The sequence below is a fragment of the Girardinichthys multiradiatus genome, chromosome 13 (genome assembly GCF_021462225.1).
Source record: "Girardinichthys multiradiatus isolate DD_20200921_A chromosome 13, DD_fGirMul_XY1, whole genome shotgun sequence".
NCBI classification, from domain to species: domain Eukaryota; kingdom Metazoa; phylum Chordata; class Actinopteri; order Cyprinodontiformes; family Goodeidae; genus Girardinichthys; species Girardinichthys multiradiatus.
Genome location: NC_061806.1, coordinates 8,846,168 through 8,867,335, shown reverse-complemented (window position 1 = coordinate 8,867,335; position 21,168 = coordinate 8,846,168). Strand labels below are relative to the sequence as shown.

Here is a 21,168-nt window from a genome sequence, read left to right as displayed (position 1 = left end):
CTTGAGTACATATTCAGGACCTATGTTACCTGTCTGCACAGACTCTGAATATCTGTCCTCAAAGATGATTGGCAAGCTGTTCCAGTCTCCATCGATGTCCATGCACTCGACAGGTAAAGGAGGCATTTTGGTCAAGTAGTCTGAGCTCCGCACTTCTGTTGCTATCTGGCCATGTCTGTTGATTCTGAAACAGGAGAAAAATATTATGAATGCAACAGTTTTCTCAGCTTAAAGAAGCAACTCTCTAAAAGGACAGAGACTTACAGTTCTTCTTGAAACGTCAAACAGATCTCTTTTGAGTGTTCGGTGAAGAAATATGCCTCTGAGAATCTTCTCACCTGGTATTTCCAAACAGAGGAAAATAAAAATATTTACCTCAATCTCCCATTTATCACCATTAGCACAAGAGGTGGTAAAAATAGAAAGCAGAGTAAAAAATTCAAGCCCCGACAGCCTGTGCAACAGAGCAAATCAACACTTTCTCTAATTAGAAATGCATCAGCCCTAACAATAAGTAAGCATGACATCCAGATCACCAGGAACACCGTTTCTTGTGCATTTCCTCTGACAGTAATTAGAAAATAAGTGTTAATTGAAACTCTAACTCTCCCAGAGAGAAGAGGCATGACAGTATCCTCTTGGGGTAATTTAATACAGAGGCAAACATGTTCATTATTTTCATAGAAATGATATGGAACATAATCAGGTCCTTAGAGCTACTCTGCAGTGAAGAGCATACAGCATTCTTATTATAAAATCCATTGATCAGATAGAAATTACTCTGAAAACCATAGTAGCCTGCTCAGATGGGTTTACGCTACTGGGTACAATCAGTTTTTTTCTGGAATTTCCCTTTAGCCAGAGAGTGTAGAATTGAAGCTTCATCATGGCAAAGAGGATTTTCTTTTACATCTGTCAGGCTTTCAAGAACAACTCTTACCTTTTATTATAATACTCTGCCTAATTGCATTTATGGAGCTGCTTCTATTTTTAAGGAATACCTTGGTTTTGGTCAAGAATTGAAAACCGTTTAATCGTCAGTTAAATCGATCCTAGAGTTTATGTGTCTTTTAATGAAATGACAGAGTGCTTGGACTGAACTGGGCATTTAGCGATCATATTACTGGAAATTAGTGCCTCCCATGCCCCACCTGTTGCTGCAGACTGCCAATATTTCCCTTCATTATATCCCTGTCACGCCCCTGCATATCTGGCTTTCATTTATACATTATGCGTATCATGCCATTGAAAAAGTCTGTTCTCACATAGCCTTACAACACATTTCACACAGTAGCATAAACAATTCGATATCCAAATAAATCAGGCTGGATTTGGTTTTTAACATGTCAAATATTCTGTCACGTGAACACTGCGTCGTACATGTCGTGTATACCTAACATGTAAAGTGTGATGTAGTCAGAATCAACGAACCTTCGGCTATGATATTTCCACGATGACCGCATAATGAAATCACAGTGGGTTTACTTTGCTTTGGATGCAGGATGTTTGAAACTGAGGGTAAAATGTATGGCTTAACTTGCTGCCTGACAATTCAGTCTTCAAATTTAATACTTAGGAGCTCAGTTGATCTTTTGAAAATATGGAAAATACAGATTTTATAAAAACTAAAGGTTTCTCTAAAATACATTAAAAGACAAGACGAAAGGAGTTTCCGGAATTTCTGTCAAGAAATGGTTATGTTTCTCCATCTAAATCAAAATAACAAGGACTTCATGATAGGATTTTAAAGTGTTTGAATGACCTCACCTCAGTCCAGAGCTAAATCTGAGAAAAAAACTATAGGACCTTCTGAAGAGGACTGAAAGAGAGAAGTATTAGTAAATGATGTATCACAGTCTATTTTTTTACATTAAACCTTTTAGAGAAATATTGGATTGGGATATAGTACAGGACCAGTAGTGGGTCAAAAAAATATATATATAATTAGAATCAATGATTATCAAATCCTTTTTTAGATAGGGATATTTCATCCTAATGTTATCAACCCATGATAATCTCATATTGGCCTATGCATATCTTTTTGACAGAGTTCATCTTCCCATCTCACAGGAACTATCTTAAAATGCAGATAGGTTACAGATGAATTAGCTGTGAAACATTTGCTATGGATCTTAATGAGCAAAACACTGTTGAAGCCAGTGCATCTGTTGACACTTATTAGTGTTGGCAAGAAAAAGCCTTCCGGCCAATTTGTTTGCAAAAGGCTTTATGTCCACATAGTCCCCCAGCTGACCAAAAATGGTTTAACAACCAAATCTATCATAGGTATTTTATTAACTAGTAATGCTCTCATGTCTGTCTAACAACAGTACAACCATGAAAATAACCACCAATTAAAAGATCAATCCATCTTACTAAATAACTTCATGTTTTGTTCATGTATTTACTCAAATAAATAACAATTTTCAAATACATTTTTCTTTTATGGGTATGTAAGGAATACAATGGGATCTACAAATGGCATATGATTTCCAGTAAGTACATTTTTAGAACAGGTATAATTCAGAACAACAGGAAAATTGTTGTTTTAGCAGCTAGAGAGCAGGGATTGTGCTTGTACGGCTTCATTCATTTTTACTTTGAAACATAGGATTGTTGTAATTGTATTTCTTGAGCACATAGCAAAACCTACACAAATACTTGACCTTAGATTAAGGAAAAAGAGAGTGAAAAAATCTAGTACAATGCATAACCTACATAAAATAAAAATCATGTGGTTTCTCTTAAATGTATGATTTTTTTAAGACATTAAGACTAAAATTTTAAAATATAACTATCCATTGAAGTCTTTATTTTTTAGCATTTGACTGGTGCTGTTAAACCTTTTTTTCCTTATTTAAACCTTTATTTTACTAGGAAAACCACATTGGGGTTAATAATCTCTTTTTAAGGGCAGAAAGTACAATTCAGTTGCATAGGTAAACACAGCAAAAAGAAGTATACAAATATGAAATGCATTTAACATTAATTAAGCTCACATCCCTGCGGTGTCAGTTTAAAAGCTCTCAAAATATTAAGTCTTTTTACCTATTTCAGTATGGGCAAACGGAACTGTAAGCAACAGAAAGTCATTTGAACAGAAAGAGTAAGGAACAGTTCTTTTCTGTGAAATTTCATGACCTAAGCCTAAACACAGTATACAACTTATACAGTATACTTCAAAAAGGCTGTTATTGATGGGTTTCAGTCAACAACAATTCCTGATTTCAACCCAAACCTTGTTACTAACAACTAACAAGAAGCATTTTTATCCCTTAAAATATAATAGGCCAGGTTAGATAAAATAATTTTTTTCACTTTCATTTAGTCAAATGTAATACTTTTTAAGACCATTTTAAAATAGATATTGGACCTATGGGGATTATGCTAAATAACTTAAGTTAACTTAAAAACAAAATGATAGAAGTCTTCATTAAAAATATTCTGGATTTGAACATGCTTTGAAGCATCGGCATAGTACCTGACAACTATTTATTCATATTCTCAAATCAATAAATTCAATAAATCTTGTAAATTATTGTTATTTGTTTTTTACTTTTAACACAACAGGGAAAGGCTCTAAATAACTGACTGATGAAAATGTTGTGAAAAAGTTAAATGCTGGAAAATCATTGTGTCACACCCCAATCAGTTAACTGATTTAAAACATCTCAAAAGGTTTCCTGAGGTTCTAAATGGTCAGTCTGGGTCAGTATGGAACACAATAATGTGAAAAACTGCTGACTTGACACCACAAAAGATTGGCATAAATCTGGAATTACTAATGTTAATTACGTAATAAGAATATTGTCTTGAGATATCCTTTTTGTAGAGCAAAACTGCCCTGGCACAGGTAGGCAACCATCTGCTCCATATGGTATACCTGAAACGCTACAACAGGACACATTAAAAAAAAGACCTGAAGGCCGCTATCAAAGCAACCTGGACTTCCATTACATCTCAGCAGAACCACAGGCTGATCTTCTCCTTGCCACGCCACATCAATGCAATAATTCATGCAAAATGAGGCCCAACTGTGTATTGAGTGCATATAAATGAGCATTTTTTTCAGAAGCCTGACATTTCATTTGTGACACAGAGAATTCTGGGTTTTCATTATCTGTATGACATTATCATCAAAATAACAATAAATAATAAAACAGCAAAAAATAATCTCACTCTATGTGTAATGAATCTACAGTATATGATATACAGCATGGTTCCCCTTCTGAAATGAGTGACAAAAAATATTGAACTTTTTTCACAATATTAAAATCTTTGCAGATGTACCTGTATTTGAACATAAAACAAAGGTTAGATTACACATTTAGGTTACACATTTCTGCAGTGGGTTCTTGTACACACAGTAACTCAACCAAATCATGCTATATGATTGAAATCAAGGAATCAATTTTTTTGTTAGAGTCTCACCCTAAGTGTGTGATGTTCCTGGGTCAGATAGGACAGGATGTAGGGGTTGAGCACAGCGGTCTCCAGGAAATGGCTCCACAGAGTAGCCAGCTGGAAACAGAGCTGGTTTACATCCCTGCAGATCTGCTCAGCTACCTTCTCATGACCTTCCTGGAGCTGAGAAACATACATTCATCTAATATGAAACAGAATGTGCTGGAAAGTAATACAGTTTGGATAACTCTGTTTTAGGAGCTGTGTATTTCCTGCTCAGCTCACATCACTAGATTTCCTTTGATCAAGTTGCTAAGAACATTGTCTTGTGTTTCAGACGCTGCTGGACCACAGGTAAGTAGTTAGGTCAAAGTGAGCATGATTTAAAACATAGCACTTTATGTGCTTGAGAGCATATAAACTGTGGGTATCTCAAATCACTCTGAGAAAAAACTGCATCACATTTTATGTCCTGTGGCTTTAGAAAGATCAGACTTATGTTCAGGTTTCTAGAAAAAAGAGTAACCTTTTCAACCTCGAGCTTGAAATATCTCGCTTTCCAATCAATTTCTCCTCCTACAGTCATACCCAGAATTTTGACAATGACACAAATATTGTATTTTTAATATGTACTTTCTTGGTACTCTAAATTACAATTAAAAGCATTTCATAAGATTTTAAAAACTTTCATTGAATGGATCATTAATTTTGGATGACAGAATAAAAATACATTCTATTCATATGCTTAAAGTTAGTCCAACAGACTATACAACATACCTATTCAAATTTCTTTCAACTGTATTCTTCCGGGTAAATGTCATTAAGACATGGAGTCTCAGTGTATACATAACAAAATCTAAATGACTGCCAGATTGGCATTCTTTCTTTGAATAATTATTGACCTACTAAGTTCCCCCTGTGTTTAAAAAAATGCATTTTAGTTCCATATCTGTCCAAAGTAAATATGTTTTAAACTTTTTATGAATTTTTGTTGATGGACTTACCTGTAACTCTATGGTGAGCTGATTTAGAATTTCTTCTACAGGCTGCACCTCTGTGGAACAGAAGGTATTTGCAAGTATTAGTGCAATGATCATTTGACTGTGTACAAAGAAGAAAGACAGATTTACTTAACATTTCTCTAAAGGAAGTGACTAAATTACTTTAATATAAGCCAAATAACTTCACATGTTATGGTAATACTCCCTGCTTCAGCATCTTTACTTTTGGTTTATATTTAACAAAGTTCCTCATTGCTTCTCCTCTCCTCTGTGTTTTATTTTCTGAAGCTGAATGCTCCTGATCAACTATCTGATGTGTAAACCGTCAAAACCTGATCATACATATAAAGTTTGTTTTAAATTACATATTATCATATATTCAAGTCAAGAGTTTTGATTTATGCCAGAGCACACACCCCAAAAATATAACACGTAAACAAAACCAAAAATTAACAAAATACGATAGTTTGTTCGACTTTTGAATTATTACTGACACTACAAACCCAAAAAATGTTTCTCTTCATTTATGGCTATACAATTTTGTGCAAAAAAAAAAAAGGTTGGACCAGAGCAATCTATCACCAGTAATCAGGTTAAAAACATTAAATAAAACATGTGATATGAACTTATGATGATGATTTGTAGGAGTTTAAAGGCAACAAGTGTCATCAAGTAGAGGACACACAGATGTGTATTATTGCTTTGTGTCAGGTGCCACAACAGAAAACGAGTAGATAATGACACAAGCTAAAGCAACCTCCACCAAAGCAAAAGGAAAAATTTTCACACATAGGAAATTAGCAATAGTCTTTGGCATTAGAGTTTTGTTTTATAGGTACTACTACTACTACTAGGTAGGTGCTACATCCATTCAATTCAATTCAATTCAATTCAGTTTTATTTATATAGCGCCAATTCACAACACATGTTGTCTCAAGGCACTTCACAACAGTCAGGTACATACATTCCAATTAATCCTAACAATTGAACAGTGCAGTCGGAGTTAGCTTTTTATTCAAATTGGATAAAAAGTTTTTCTATCTAAGGAAACCCAGCAGATTGCATCCAGTCAGTGACTTGCAGCATTCCCTCCTCCCGGATGAGCATGTAGAGACAGTGGACAGTCACTGGCGTTGACTTTGCATCAATCCCTCATACTGAGCATGCATGTAGCGACAGCAGAGAGGAAAATCTCCCTTTTAACAGGAAGAAACCTCCAGCAGAACCAGGCTCAGTGTGAGCGGCCATCTGCCACGACCGACTGGGGGCTTGAGAGAACAGAGCAGAGACACAAAAAGAACACAGAAGCACTGATCCAGAAGTACTTTCTATGGGAAGGAAAAGTAAATGTTAATGGATGTAGCTCCTTTAGTCGTTTCACCTAAAGAAAGAACAGATAAACTCTGAGCCAGTTTTCAAGGTTAGAGTCTGAAAGAGAGCACATATAATTAGTTAGAGTAAAATCTCAGTCAATTTCCATGTCTAGGAGAGAGAAAGGGTTAAACACTAAAAGACAGGGCCATGTGGATCATCGGTAGAGGGTGAGCATTAAGTTGTTGCCAGCAGAAGCTCGGACGATTCCCTTCTCCAGAAAGGTGTCACAGGCAGACACAGAGCCAGGCCAGGTGTAGCTTCTAGGAAGAGATATATATATAAATATATATGTTTAATTCACATTTCAACATCTGAATAAAACTAAGAAAATGTTAGGAATCTTTGTTTTTATTATTATTACTTTCAATTGCAAGCACAGTCACAATCTCTAAGCATTCCTTTCAAAATAAAGGGTGGCCATGAGACTTGTTTCCTCCTGGTAAATGGTGAGCAATAGTTAGGGGAGTGAAGAATTAACATTTATGTAAAGTTTTGATGTACTCTACACTTAATTAGGAATTTCAGATCATCGCTGTGTGCTATTCAGTAAATTTTTCTTGTTCAAGTAGCTGGTATAGTGTTTAGAACCATCAAACTTAACAGCCCTAGGTCAAAGTGAGAATCACCGAGCTAAGATCTTGCAGGATTTCCAGACACAAACAAATAAAATGTTAATGGCCAACCAACCAAACATTGTGATCATTGATAAGCAGCAGAGGACAGCCGTTGTGATCAGTGTGGCCATCCCAAACAATGGAAACACGAGGAAAAAGCAAAAAGGAGAGTGTGGAGAAACACCAAGGGCTCAGGGGAGAGCTACAGTGATCCTGGCAGGTGAAGGCAGCAGTAGTGCCCATGGTCATTGGAAAACTCAGAGCAGTGAACCTCATACTGAAGTGACTCCAACAGATTCCATGGAGAAACACAGAAGAGCACAGTCCTAGGAACGGCAAAGATACTACAAAGAACCCTAAAGCTCCCACACCTTTGGTAGAGAACCCGAGCTTGAGCTGAACAGCCAACCACCCCAACCAGGGGAATGGGGGGTGGGTGAGAAGGATTCTTTTAATATCAGACAAAGACACTGCTGAGTAAACAGAAAATGCCGTTTTCAACTTATGATTATATTTAATAGGGGAAATATCTATCTAAATGACCTTGGCCCTCAGTGAAAAGTAATGATGGTGAAATAAGGCCTCATGAAGCACTGAAGCTTTCTATCCAATTGCTTGACTCATGAGCCACAGCATCATGATGCTTTATTTGCTCTAATGTGCCATCAAGTGGACAATAAATGTAAAACAGGCAGAGTGATTATTATGACATAACTTTGCTGTGTGAAGCTTTAAATTGAATAAATAAATGAATGGTGTTTGTGATGCCAAAAAATACATTCTGAATATGGTCTCAATATGATCTTAATCTATCTCTATTATATATATTTAACACATTTTCATGGTTTAATAACCCTAGCCACACTCAGACTTGGTTTCATTTGGTCCTGTAGAATCAAGAAATCACTTAAATATCTGACAACCTAACATGTGAAAAGGCAACTATCACACCCTTTTCAAAGACATTCAAGGAAAGATGAAAAACAAAGTCATTATCACTATCAACCTGGGAAGTGTTTCCAATTCATTTATAAGGGTTTGGGACTCCAGTGAACTACAGTTAGAGCCATTATCCACAAATGGAGAAACATTTAACTGTGGTGAACCTTTCCAGGACTGATAGGCAAACAAGAAAATGTTTGGCCATCAGTTTAAATCCTTCAATTTAATCGCATTTGGGTCTTGCAGCAAAAATGTTGGTTTTGGAGTGACCTACTATACCACTATGTCCTGGCAATGTGAGCTTAGTAGGTCAATAATAATATACTGGTTAAAACGCCATTGTAATAAATAAAATAAAATTGAATTTACTTTAGTTTACTGTAGTACTACCACAAATTACACATCTCTATTTTATAAGATTAAGTTTACATTTATTTGAACCAAATTTGCTTGTGTGTAAAATATCTATTTTAAAACATTTTAAGACAGACAAAATATCACCTGATTCCAATGGAACTTGCTGAAGTTGTGGGATTTCTTGCATCAGTGTGCTGCTGTAGGTGTGCAGGCCTCTGTGTGCCGCCAGCAGGAGGCGACAGAGCCTCCTGTGCCACGTAAGAGCTCTCTGCAAGCAGTTTTCACTGGAAACATAAAAGCTTCCCTGCAGGTACAAAGACAGGACAGGAAATGTGAGCTGGTGCACGTTTTGTATTCAGCCCTTAATGACAGACACGTTTACAGACTTGAGCCTTACAAGCTTCACTGCAGCAGTTCTGCCAGCGTCTCACACTAGCAGTAAAACAATCCTGTTTCAGTGTGAGCACAGTCATTTTAATTATTTGGAGCACTATGGAAACAAATGGACCTTAAAGGCAGTGTGCTGTAAAAGCAAATCAATACATTTTTTTCTCCTCAGAGAATTCTCTTTATTGCTTTTAAAGGTTGCAAGCATGACAAGTAAAAGTCACAGCTTGTTAAACGGCTGAAAAACAGCAGTGCCTGTGAAACAGTGTACAGCTGGTAAAGAGCACATTAGTTCAGAAAAAAAAGATTACATCTTTAAAAAATCATGAGGTCATCAACTAAAGGTTAGAAGTGTGTTTTTCAACAAAAAAAGTATAACCAGGTGAAAAATCTAGAGGCTCTCATACAATTTCAGTTCTCTTAGATCTCTTTTATGAGCTGTAATGTAGACCCTGACTCCACCAGATGGCAGTCTAACAGAGCAGTCAGTCAATCAGTTATTTTCTACCGCTTCTTCCATAATGGGTCGCGGGGAAGCTGGTGTCTATCTCCAGCAGTCTACGGGCGAGAGGCAGGGTACACCCTGGACAGGTCGCCAGTCCATCGCAGTCTTAACAGAGCAGTTAAACTGATTTGTGTGCTTCACCAGACCAATTTACAGCAAGGACTTTTGAAACATCTCAATTGTTTCTTTCATTTGCAGCCCCTTACAAATGCTGTCATACCAGCCTATCATGTTAGAAACGCATCATTTTATGTATCTCATTGAGATTTAATGTGACTATCCTGCAGCAGCTCTGAAAATAGCCAAAGACTCTCACAGCGTCTCAATAAGTATACCACAGTTTTCAAAGCTTTTAACACATTAAAACCTAAAAAGTGTGGTATGCATTTGTTTCCACCCCCTTTTATTCTAATGGTCCTAAATGCTTTACATTGCAACCATGAAATCACTTAGTAAGTAAATTGAGCAAACCTACATAACATAATCCCAGTATAAATCCAGTAGATCTGTGAAGGCCTCAGAGGTTTGTTAGAGAACATTAGTGAACAAGCAGCATCTTCAAGATCAAGGAACACAGCAGACAGGTCGGTCAGAAATTGTGACCAAATTTAAAGCTGTCTTACGTTATACAACTATATCTCAAGCTTTAAATATTTCACAGAGTAAGGCTTCATTCATAATCAGAAAGTGGGAAGTGTATCATACAATTGCAAACCTACCAAGACATGACTGTCCATCTAAACTGACTGGTTGAGTAAGAAGAGCATTAATCAGAGAAGCAGCTAAGAGACCCTTGGATGCAGAATCCATATTCTGCATCCAGAAATCACATGGCTGCAAGAGGAAGAGACACAGCAAAAATGTGGGAGGAGGTGCTCTGGTCAGATGAGACTAAAGCTCAACCTCTGAGCCTACATGGAAAACATTATATGTGGCAAAAACCTAAAAATCGACAGACCATTCCCAAAGTGAAACACGGTGGGGGCAGCATCATGCTTTGGGGATGCTTTTGAGACAGCTAGTCAGAGTTGGTTGGAAGATGGATGGAGCTAAAGATAAGAAAAACCTGGAACAAAATCTGTTAGATGTTGTAAAAGACTTGAGACTGGGTTGGAGCTTAACCTTTCATGTAGGCGTCACAGCAAAGTTGTGGAAGAAAGTGATCCAGTCTAATGACACCAACATTTCTGACCTTCACGCAAAACACTATGGGCCTGATCTTTAAAAGGTTGGCGTGTACGAAACCACATGCAAACCTGTTTGCGTACACAAAGCTGATCTATAACCTAGGTGCTAATCGCACTGCGTGCGTAAAAACAGCGGGCGCAAACTTTTTTGCATGTTTTCCTTCATGAATAATGACCCAAACATGCAAATTATTGGGAGGGGGATATGTAAATATAATCCCTTACCACTCGCAATGTGATTTATCAAACCTGTAACATATTGGGAGCACTCTTTTTGCATCTCGATTTAGCACGTTTGAAATGCAGGTACTAACTGGGATGCAAAAATGTTTGCCGTCACTGTGGCGACAAGGAGGCATAGATAGAATGACAGATGACAGAAAGAGAGAGAATTTTTTGAACATGTGTCAGCAGATTTGGGTTGTCAAAAATAAAATTAATAAAAATAGATGAAAATAAAGGGTTCTATGTAGGTTATCTAAGGTCTGAAACAGAAGCCATGATATTTCTCCTATGATAAAACTCCTTGCAACACTTTTTTATTGCGCCTGGATCATTCCAGCACCCCATCGCTTTCAGTGACATCTGCTGCTGAAGCACATACCTGATCATGGTGAAGTGCGCACATAACTGATCAAGCATGCAAGGCCTGTTAACTGTAATTGCGCATAATGCAAAGGACCCACTGTGCTTTGATGTTGATTATACAATTAATAGGAAAGAAATAGTCATTATAAGGCAGATTCAATCCTTCATTTGCAAACTGGATGCTAAAATTACTTCTTAGCAGGTGAAAAATTACAATTTTAAGGCAACCAAGTCCATGTGGTGAGAAAGACAGTGTATGCTTTAACATTGTCATTAAACAGAACACATTGTGTCATTGACAGTAAGATTGTGTCATTGGAAAATAATTTATTTTAAGTATATAAATGTATAAATTCTTTGCAGCGCAGTTATGTGAAGTTATGTTTTAAAATTAGCAAAGCTATAATATAAAGATAGCCAACTCCAACAACAAACTATTTTTCTGTTGCTAATATTACATTCAGGCTTAAATGGTTGTTTATGATAAACTCTGAACTCTTCAAAAACACACACTCTCAAAAACAAAAAAAGAAAACGCTGAGCCTCCGAAAATAATTAAATGTTCAAGGGAGATAAAACCTCTAATAAATTAACTGACAGATATTTTTCTTTTTTATTGTCAACATTGATTGGCCAATTTGTAAGCCATAATCGTTGCAAGTTACGTCAATCAACACAGTTAATAAGCTGTGAGCGCTCCTGTGGTCCAGACGCAGCACCGACCAGCTGCCCTGTGTGTGCACCAATGGCCTGATGGTGGAGAGCACGTGCCAATCTGGACGCCGCCCCGCCGTCCTGCGCAATAGCCTCTTATCCAATAGTTTGACTAAAGGCGAATGAAGATATAGTCTTTACCTTACTGAGTCCGTCCAGTCCACAGACATAAAGCATCTGCAAACAGACCAACGTTAAACTCAGCCTTCTGCATGTGCAATTATGCATTCAGAGGCGCCCTGAGCAAATGAACAGAGGAGAAATAATCTTGGCAGGGCAGAGGCTACGATGACAAACCTGGTGATGTGAATTGCGACGAGAAAGGTTCAACTGTAACAGTCCAGAAACGCAGGAACATAATAGAACAGAAGGAAAAAATATCTGCAACTGGTTTATTTATAATGATGAAGTGCAACAACCTTTGCATGTTTCAAGCAACACAGCAAAGATGATCTGTTTGCTTTTCCTTTTGTTCCGCTGGGGGCAGTAGCAGCCAGCCAGTCTCATACGCAATTTCATCATTTAAATAGGGCGTTCTTCACCTTTTTTGCACCTGTTATATATTGCACATGCAATCTTTGACGATCGCATGCAACATGACATCTTATTACTCGTGCAATTTATCTTTTGCACAAGGAGTTTAGCACCCCTTATTTGGAATCATTGAAGATCAGGCCCTGCGTCAGGATCCAAAAACTAACCACACCATCCATGCTAAAGTAAAACATGGTGTTGGTAACATCATACTATAAGGATGCTTTTGTTGCCCTCCACCCAGTTTGATTGCTCTTGAGATATTTTGCAAAGAATAATTGGCATAATTCTTGTCCCTAGAAGTTCAAGGATGGTAGAGAGATACAGCAAAAGACTTGTAGTTTTAATCGCAGCGAAAGGTGTTTCTGCAAAGCATTGACTCTAGGAGACTGAATACAAATCCATGCCACACTTCTCCAGTTTTCCTTTTAAACTATGATTCCTGCTTCTTCCATGTTATAATTATGTGCTGTTTTCTGTTGGTCACATGAAATCTTGATATAAATTTAAACATGGTGGTTGTAATGTGACAAAATATGAGAAAGCTCAAGGGATGTGAATAGACAGCCACTGGATCTTCCTTTAAAGCTAATGAATCTTAGACAACACAACAGTGAGTGTATCCATCATAATACAGAGTCAGGGAGATCAGTGTCTGCCATTTGTGGAGTTCTTCCCAAGGCTGTAATATTTTAACAGCGCCGCTGAGGCTCGGCTCTTGCAGCCGTGATATACCTGACTGACTGACAGAGGATGTGCTGTAATTAGCCCCGAGCAAGTAAAGTCACCGGCCCTGTCATCACACATATGTGTGCTCTCTAATTCCAGCTGTGTATTATAGCCAAACCTGGAAGGAACATCTGTATGTTTACTTTTATATTTCTCTGTAGCTCTATAGATGCCTGCTGGGATCAGTTTGAGAACGAGAAACAAAGAAAAATAGCTATGTTTATGGATGAACTAGTCATTAAGCTACAAGTATAAGATGCTCCAGAGTTCCCCTGACATTTCTGTTTATGGATACTTTTAGTTCACCATCATAACATGAACTGCTATTACATCAGGCACAGGACTCTGCTGTTGCCAAATACAGTTAGTGGATGAAATATAGCTTTTTTCTGACATATTTCCAGCACTCTCAGTAAAATCTCAGTAAATCTTGTCTTTAATTTAACTAACAACTGATGAAATTCTTCTGTCAGTAAGAATATGGTTTCATTTTCTTCATGCAAAGAATTCTGAAACACATCAGGAAATAATAAAAGTCAGTGTTAAGAGGGAAAGTGATAAAAATCCTAGCAGCGGGAAACAGAGCTCTAAACAAATAAAGGTAAGGGACGAGCTCATGTTTTGAACACATTTCACCTGCAGGTATGTGATACGTGGCGCTTGTGAGCAGAACTCGTTACTTTGATCAAACGAAACCCCCCTGTGTGGCTTAACCAGGGCTTATTAAAGGGCCCAGCTGGGGGTGAGGGTAAAAACCAGGAGGTGGGGGTCGGAGGGGGTTCTGGAGCTCATTAAGATTTACAGTGCAGGCTGTGACGTCCACACAAGAAAAATGCAACCTGTAGCTTTACAACTGTACTTTGGTATAATTAGAGAAGATGCGAGATACAAAAAAACACAATATATTAACAATACACTTGATTTCTAAATCTAGCTCCTCTGTAGATTATATTTAAGAGAACACTGACAAAACGTACAGAATAATGACTAGAAGAGCATTACTGTAGTAACCAGCAAGTCTGCTGACAATTAATCAAAGTTGGCATGTGCCTGGATAAGCAGTGAAAATAAACGAACATAAACAAAAAATTCATACATATACATACACAGTTCTTCTTGGAGGGTCATGTTTATATAAGTATCTCTTCACATAACTATTTGTCACCTGTGACCTAAAGGCATTTTCAGTTACTATCTAACATATTAGAAACCCGAAATTACATTTGAAACACATCTGATTACACCAATGACATGTTAGAAGGCAGCTAACCATAAAGCTTGAAAGACAGCTAAAAGGACACCAAAGATATATTGGAAATATCAGAGATGTGTGGTCAAGGTCACAGGCTTCAAGCAGAAGGAAAATTGAACCGGTGGATGTCTTGACAGAGCCAATGAATTGAGCACATTCTTCAGTAGGTTTAGTTCAAAAAGAAGTTCAGCACCTTCCTCTCCTGCTGATAGCCAAACAGACATCCCACCCTCCTTTGAACCACAGCTTTCCTGTCGCACCTCAAATGTTTTATCTTCCACGTCAGCCATGAACCCTTCTGTTTCTACATGTTTGGCTTCAACCAAATCAGAAGATGCCGATGCTTCCTTTGCCTCCCCCTTCCACCTGTGTGTCTCAAGAAGTCAGGTGAAGAGACAACTAGAAAGACTGAACCAGAATAAGCCTGCAGGTCCAGATCATGTCAGCCCTAGAGTCCTGAAGGGCTGTGCAGAGCAGCTCTGTGGGATTCTGCAACACTTCTTCAACCTTAGCCTGTCCCAGAAGAAGGTTCCAGTGTGGAAGACCTCCTGTCTTGTTCCGGTACCAAAGAAAACTCACCCATCAGTCCTCAAAGACTATAGACCTGTTGCCCTGATATTCCACATCATGGAGGTCCTAGAGAGACTCCTGTTGGCCCACCTGAGTAAGCAAACAATGAACCATTGCTTATTGCGGTACAGTTGGAGTTGAAGATGCCATCATATACCTGCTTCAACAAACCCACTGTCATCTGGACAAAGCCAGGAGCACTGTGAGGATCATGTTCTTTGATTTCTCCAGTGCATTTAACACAATTCAACCTGATTTGCTTTGTCAGAAACTCCAGACGACTCAGGTGGATGCCTCAACAATCTCCTGGATCAAAGACTACCTGACAAACAGACCACAGTTTGTGAGACTGAAGGGTCATGTGTATAACCAGGTAGTTAGACACACAACAACTGCGAACCCGTCTACAAGAAGGGACAGAGCAGACTGTACTTCTTGAGGAAGCGTAGGTCCTTCAGTGTATGCAGCAAGATGCTGCATATCTTCTATAAGTCTGTTGTGGAGAGGGTGATCTCTTCTGCCATCATCTGCTAGGGTAGCAGCATCAGAACCAGGGACCTAAAAAAGCTCAACAAGCTAATAAAGAAGGCTGGCTTTGTTCTGGGGAGTTCTCTGAAACATCTGGAGATCATTGTGCAAAGAAGGATTCTTCATAAAATGAAGAATATTATGGAGAACCCTGAGCATCCTCTTCATGAGACTGTTGTACAACAACAGAGTGTCTTCAGTCAGAGGCTTCTTCACATCTGCTGTAAGACGGAGCGCTACAGGAGATCCTTCCTGCCCACAGCCATCAGCATCTACAATGGCTCTTTGAAGAAACCTGCATATGAGCTACAGCAACATTTCATTTTCCTTTGGGATTAATGAAGTATTTTTGACTTTGAATTTGAATTGAATTTGAAAGACAGCTAAGTACAGTAGTTTATTTGGGCAACATAGGGAGTTGCCCAGGGCAGCATTATGGGCTTATGCCGTCGTCGGCTTAAGCCCATGTTAACCTGTGCCTTTATGTAAGGGGCGCAGATAACTTGTGTTTGGCCAGTCAGATGGGGAAATAGTTGTGTCCAGCATAGCCTATCGGAGGGAGAAGGAGGTGGGTCAGGGAGAGAAGATGGTGAGAACAGCACATAAAAGTTTGTAGCAATTAGAAAGTGAGAGACCAGGTGTTAATTTCTGTTTATTGGTGTCACGAAGACTGTCAAGCTTGGTAGTCTGCTGTGCGAGGGTGCAACTTTTATGAATGGGTATCAAAGTTTCTGCAAGACCATGTTTAGGTGCAGGCCAACAGTAGAGCGCTGAGAGTTTCTTGATTGCGTCCTCTTTCTTTTTGTAGTGAATAAGAGTGACGTGGCAGTCACAGTTGTCAACCAGCAGCACACTGGGCCACAATTGTAGGCTTAAAATTAATTGTATGTAGAGTAACATAGGACAAGGACAGCTGGTATTTAGTTTTCAGCGGCAATTTGGTATATGAATTCTAAATGTTTGATGCCCTGCCTTTAATTTGTCATCTTGACACTCATAATGTCATACCTGCAGCCAAATATCTGTTGGACTGGTACAGCCAGAACAACCTTGAGCTCAACGCTCTAAAGACAGTGGAGATGGTTGTGGACTTCAGGCAGAACCCACCCCCACCTGCCCCCATCACCCTCTGTGACTCCACAATTGACACTGAGGAATCTTTCCGCTTCCTGGGAACCATCATCTCCCGGGACCTCAAGCGGGAGCCAAACATCAGCTCCCTCATCAAGAAAGCCCAGCAGAGGATGTTCTTCCTACAGCAGCTGAAGAAATTCAACCTGCCAAAGACTATGATGGTGCACTTCTACACAGCCATCATTGAGTCCATCCTCACCTCCTCCCTCACCATCTGGTACGCCGCTGCTACAGCCAAGGATAAGGGCAGGCTGCAGCGTGTCATTCGGTCTGCTAAGAAGGTGATTGGCTGCAGTCTACTGTCGCTCCAGCAAACTGTACACCTCCAGGACCCTGAAGCGGGCAGGGACGATTCTGGCTGAGCCCTCCCACCACGGTCACAGACTCTTTGAGACTCTCCCCTCTGGCAGGAGGCTGCGGTCCATCCGGACCAAAACCTTACGCCACAAGAACAGTTTTTTCCCATATGCCACCAGCCTTGTTAACAAAGCCTGGAAACCACCCTGACACTCTCCCTTTCCCCCACACACACCCTTTTTTGCTGACAGGACACTTGTAACTTGCAACTCTATGCGTTACATTAATGCTCAGCTTGGACTCCTGCTTTACTTGCACTGCCATACTTGCACACTGACCACCTGCACAGTTGTACCGCTCTCGCATCTTATACTGCTCTACATTTACTCTCATTCACTTAAAACTGTGCACATATATTTATATTTATATTGTAGTTATATTTATACTGTTTAATTTGAGTATTGTATTGCACCGGCAATAAAGCTTTTCTGATTCTGATTCTGATAAGATAAGACTATTCTTGGATTTAACACAGTATCCACAGGAGAACTGTGTATGTAAAATCCTTTGGTAATCTTTGTATTTCAAGATGCCTTGCACACATTAAAGGCACCTAGTGGCAGAGGCAGCAAAACAACCATAAAACTAATCTTTGAACCTCCACCATACTTGACTGTAGGTACTGTGTTGTTGTCTTTGAAGGTGTCATCCTGTTTTTGGTAAGCATTAGAATGATGTGCTTTACCAAAGTGCTCTATCTTGGTCTTTTGCCCACAAGACACTTTGGCTTGCTTTGGGGCTGCTTATCCACCATCCGGACTATCCTGCATTGCAACCATTCATCACTTTTTCTCTTCAGTTCACGTTCATGGAAATAAGATACAATGCCAGGGGTTGTAAACATCTTGGTCATGTTGCACACTGTGGACAAAGGAACATCTGGATCTCTGAAGATGGACTTGTTACCTTGAGATTGTTGATATTGTTTCATAAATTTGATTCTGAAGTCCTCAGACAGTTCTCTTCTCCTCTTTCTGTTCCCCATGCTTAGTATGGCTCACACAGACACACAATCCAGACTGAGTCAACTTCTCTCCTTTATATCTGGTGTGATTTTCATATTGCCCACACCTCTTACTTGCCACATGTGACTTTAAACGAGCATAACATGCTTGAAACAAGGTTATTTACACACAATTTCCAAAAATGGGACAATTTTTGGGGTTTTGCGTGAAATGTTTGTGAAATCTGGCTTTTTTTCTCTGCTTTTTGGTGTTGTACCAATACACACTAATAAAATAAACATGTGTATAACATGGTGTAATTTTCTGGAAAACATTCAGGGTTGCCAACACTTTTGGCCATGACTTTAAATGTTAAAAGAAGCAACTAATTTGCTTCTTTTTAAGAGACTGCTGCATGTTTTAAATTAATAGCTACTATCAGATTCAAATGGCCATCCTGAAGTCTGCATGCCGAGGCATGTCAGTTACCTTGACATTATGAACAGACACAGTGTTGCACAGTCGTAGTCACTAAGTAGAGCTTCAGAGCCCAAGCAATAACAGATTCAGAGGAAGAAACAGGACCAGAACCTGTAATCTAGATCAGGACAATCATTTCAAGTCAGAATCCAAGTGCATGTTTATATCATGCCAAACTGTCACAATTATGTCATTGCTTGGCATTTTGTTGATTTCTTTCAAAAAAGAGAGAAAGACAGAAAATTACACAGTAGGCATAGAACAACTGTTGTGTTTTGTGAGATAAAATGGCCCTTGACTTTTCTGCACAAGGTTAACATACCTCAGAAATGAAAGGCTTGCAGTAGCCAGCTCCGAACACAAGGTTCTCTACAAAAACAGCAGATGGATCACTCACACTCTCTGGTGAGCCCTTGCCCAGCCAGGAGCCCTTCCCCGTACGTGCAAAGCTGGAGAAAGAACAGGGAAGACACATGCAGGGACAAACAGTGACTGTGTGTTTCTGTTTGTTAGTGAAGGAAAAGAAAATGAGCTGCTAAGGTTATGATATTGCCCATGGAACTGATCAGACAAGTGTTTAAAAATAAGTAACTCTGTAGCTGCAGCCTGACGCTGCAGTTGTTGCAGCCTGGCTTCTCTCGCTGCTCCTCGCTCTGTGCCTCGTGGTGGTGGGGGGCAGGTCGGGGTTCAGGGGACTCTTGTGGACGGCTTGGTAGTTCAGGGGGGTCCTGGGGATCTTGTCTGCCACCTTGCGCTATGGGGTGTGGGGTTGGGATTGGTGGGGGGAGCTGGTGGTGGTGGAGCTGTGGTGTTGGATTGTGGCTCTGATGATTTGGGGGGGGTCTCTAAGTGCCGATATACAAGAATGTGAATGTGGATTTAGGCCTAATGTGTGGTGTGTTTCTGTGAGTGTAGGTATGCATGTGTGCAGTTACATGTACATATGTGGAGGTACATGTTTGTCTGTGTGTGTACATATGTATATGTATGTATGTGTATATATATATATATGTATGTGTGTATGTGTATGTATGCGTGTGGGTATTTATGCATGTGTATATATGCATGTATGTATGTGTATGTGTATGTATGTATATATGTGTAGATATATATATGTGTATATGTGTGTATATGTATATATATAGATAATTGTGTATATATATTTATTTATTAGTTTTTGGTTTGTGAATTCTAGATCAAAAACATAGATGTTAATTAGGAAGGTTACTAAGTTAATTTAAGTGCAATTAGAGGGAGAAGGGGTATTAAAAATAAGTTTTACTTCTTCATACCCCTTTTCAGACAATTTATATTAATTAATAATCAATGTCAGATCTCAGGTTAAATATACTGACAAGTTTGCTTGTGGAAAATGTTTATTTTACTGGTTGCTATTTGTGTTTAAGTTAATTTAATTTATTTGGAACTGGAAATTTAATTTAATGTTTACCAAACACTTTTTTGTATGGTATTTGGATATTTGTTTGTTTGTTATAAGCATTTCTGAAATTGATTTATTTACCGAAATCATTGTCTGAAATAAAAAAAAAAAAAAAAAAAAGAGTTTATAGAAAGCTTATAGAAACACTTATAGAAACACTATAAAACCAAGGAAAAAGAAAGAAATGTGGCAGCTGTTCTCTTTGGGGTTGTCGTCTTTTTCTTATTGCATTAATGTCAATTCAGTAACCTTTTAAAAATAGCATCTGCATTTTAAACACATGACTGAGATATCTTTGCATTTTATATTTAAAAACATTTCCACCATGTCTGATTGCATTACCAATTCATCTCTTGGTTGACACAAGCCTTCTGTATTATCCTATGTGTGTCAAGTCACTGAATATCTTTTCTATTAAAATCTTATTTATTATATATAAACATCACACTGGGAGCTTGTTTCTTTTACTGAAATCTAATGCTGCCTATATCTACCATGTCTTTAACAGGAGGTCCAATAGGAAAAAATATATCACATCAAATATACTCACTGGTGCAGAAGTTCAGTGAACTGGTTTCAATGTTGAACCAACCTACATACTGGGCAGCTGCCGCCTGCTTTTGTAAACCCAAAATGAGACTCCCTTTCAGACTCCGGTAATGCAGTCTAATGCATTTATGAGGAAACTCTTATGCCTCGTCACCTTCACTTGCTGTTTAGATTAACTGTCGGATGCTTGGTCCCCTCCACTGGTGATCGTTCCAAAGATATAACAGCCCTGTGCATATAAAATCATTTACATACCCACTGTTGGTCCAAACTGGACCAATTATAAGCGCTCAGTTAAAGTATTTTTATCAGTAAGAGTAGGATTTTTTTCTTAGTTGCTGGAAGTAAAATGTTTGCAAACCACCATTATATGGTACCTGATTAGTGGTTGATGTAAAGCAACCAGTGAGGCGTGTATAGAGACAGAAATGACAGACAAGTGGAAGTAGTCGAACATCACTGGGACGTGATGGTGAAGGCCTCGCCATGGATGGAAGTGGAGGCTTAGAGTTCGACTGCTGATCAATGGAACTGTCACTATCTCTGCCAACCTAACAGAAGGGAAAAACACATACAG

The 21,168-nt window shown here is 38.8% G+C and overlaps 1 protein-coding gene across 2 annotated transcripts in view; it reads right to left on the bottom strand.

Annotated features, from left to right (window-relative positions):
• Positions 1 to 21,168, bottom strand: part of fam135b (family with sequence similarity 135 member B) — a 91,229-nt gene that overhangs the window by 16,177 nt on the left and 53,884 nt on the right. For both annotated transcript variants that reach the window (XM_047382758.1, XM_047382757.1), the window contains 7 exons: positions 20,969 to 21,142; positions 18,924 to 19,050; positions 8,837 to 8,996; positions 5,409 to 5,458; positions 4,432 to 4,587; positions 265 to 338; positions 30 to 184 (listed from right to left, as the gene is read on the bottom strand). In XM_047382758.1, the coding sequence (XP_047238714.1) occupies positions 30 to 184; positions 265 to 338; positions 4,432 to 4,587; positions 5,409 to 5,458; positions 8,837 to 8,996; positions 18,924 to 19,050; positions 20,969 to 21,142 (896 nt within the window). The remainder of the gene's footprint in view (positions 1 to 29; positions 185 to 264; positions 339 to 4,431; positions 4,588 to 5,408; positions 5,459 to 8,836; positions 8,997 to 18,923; positions 19,051 to 20,968; positions 21,143 to 21,168) is intronic.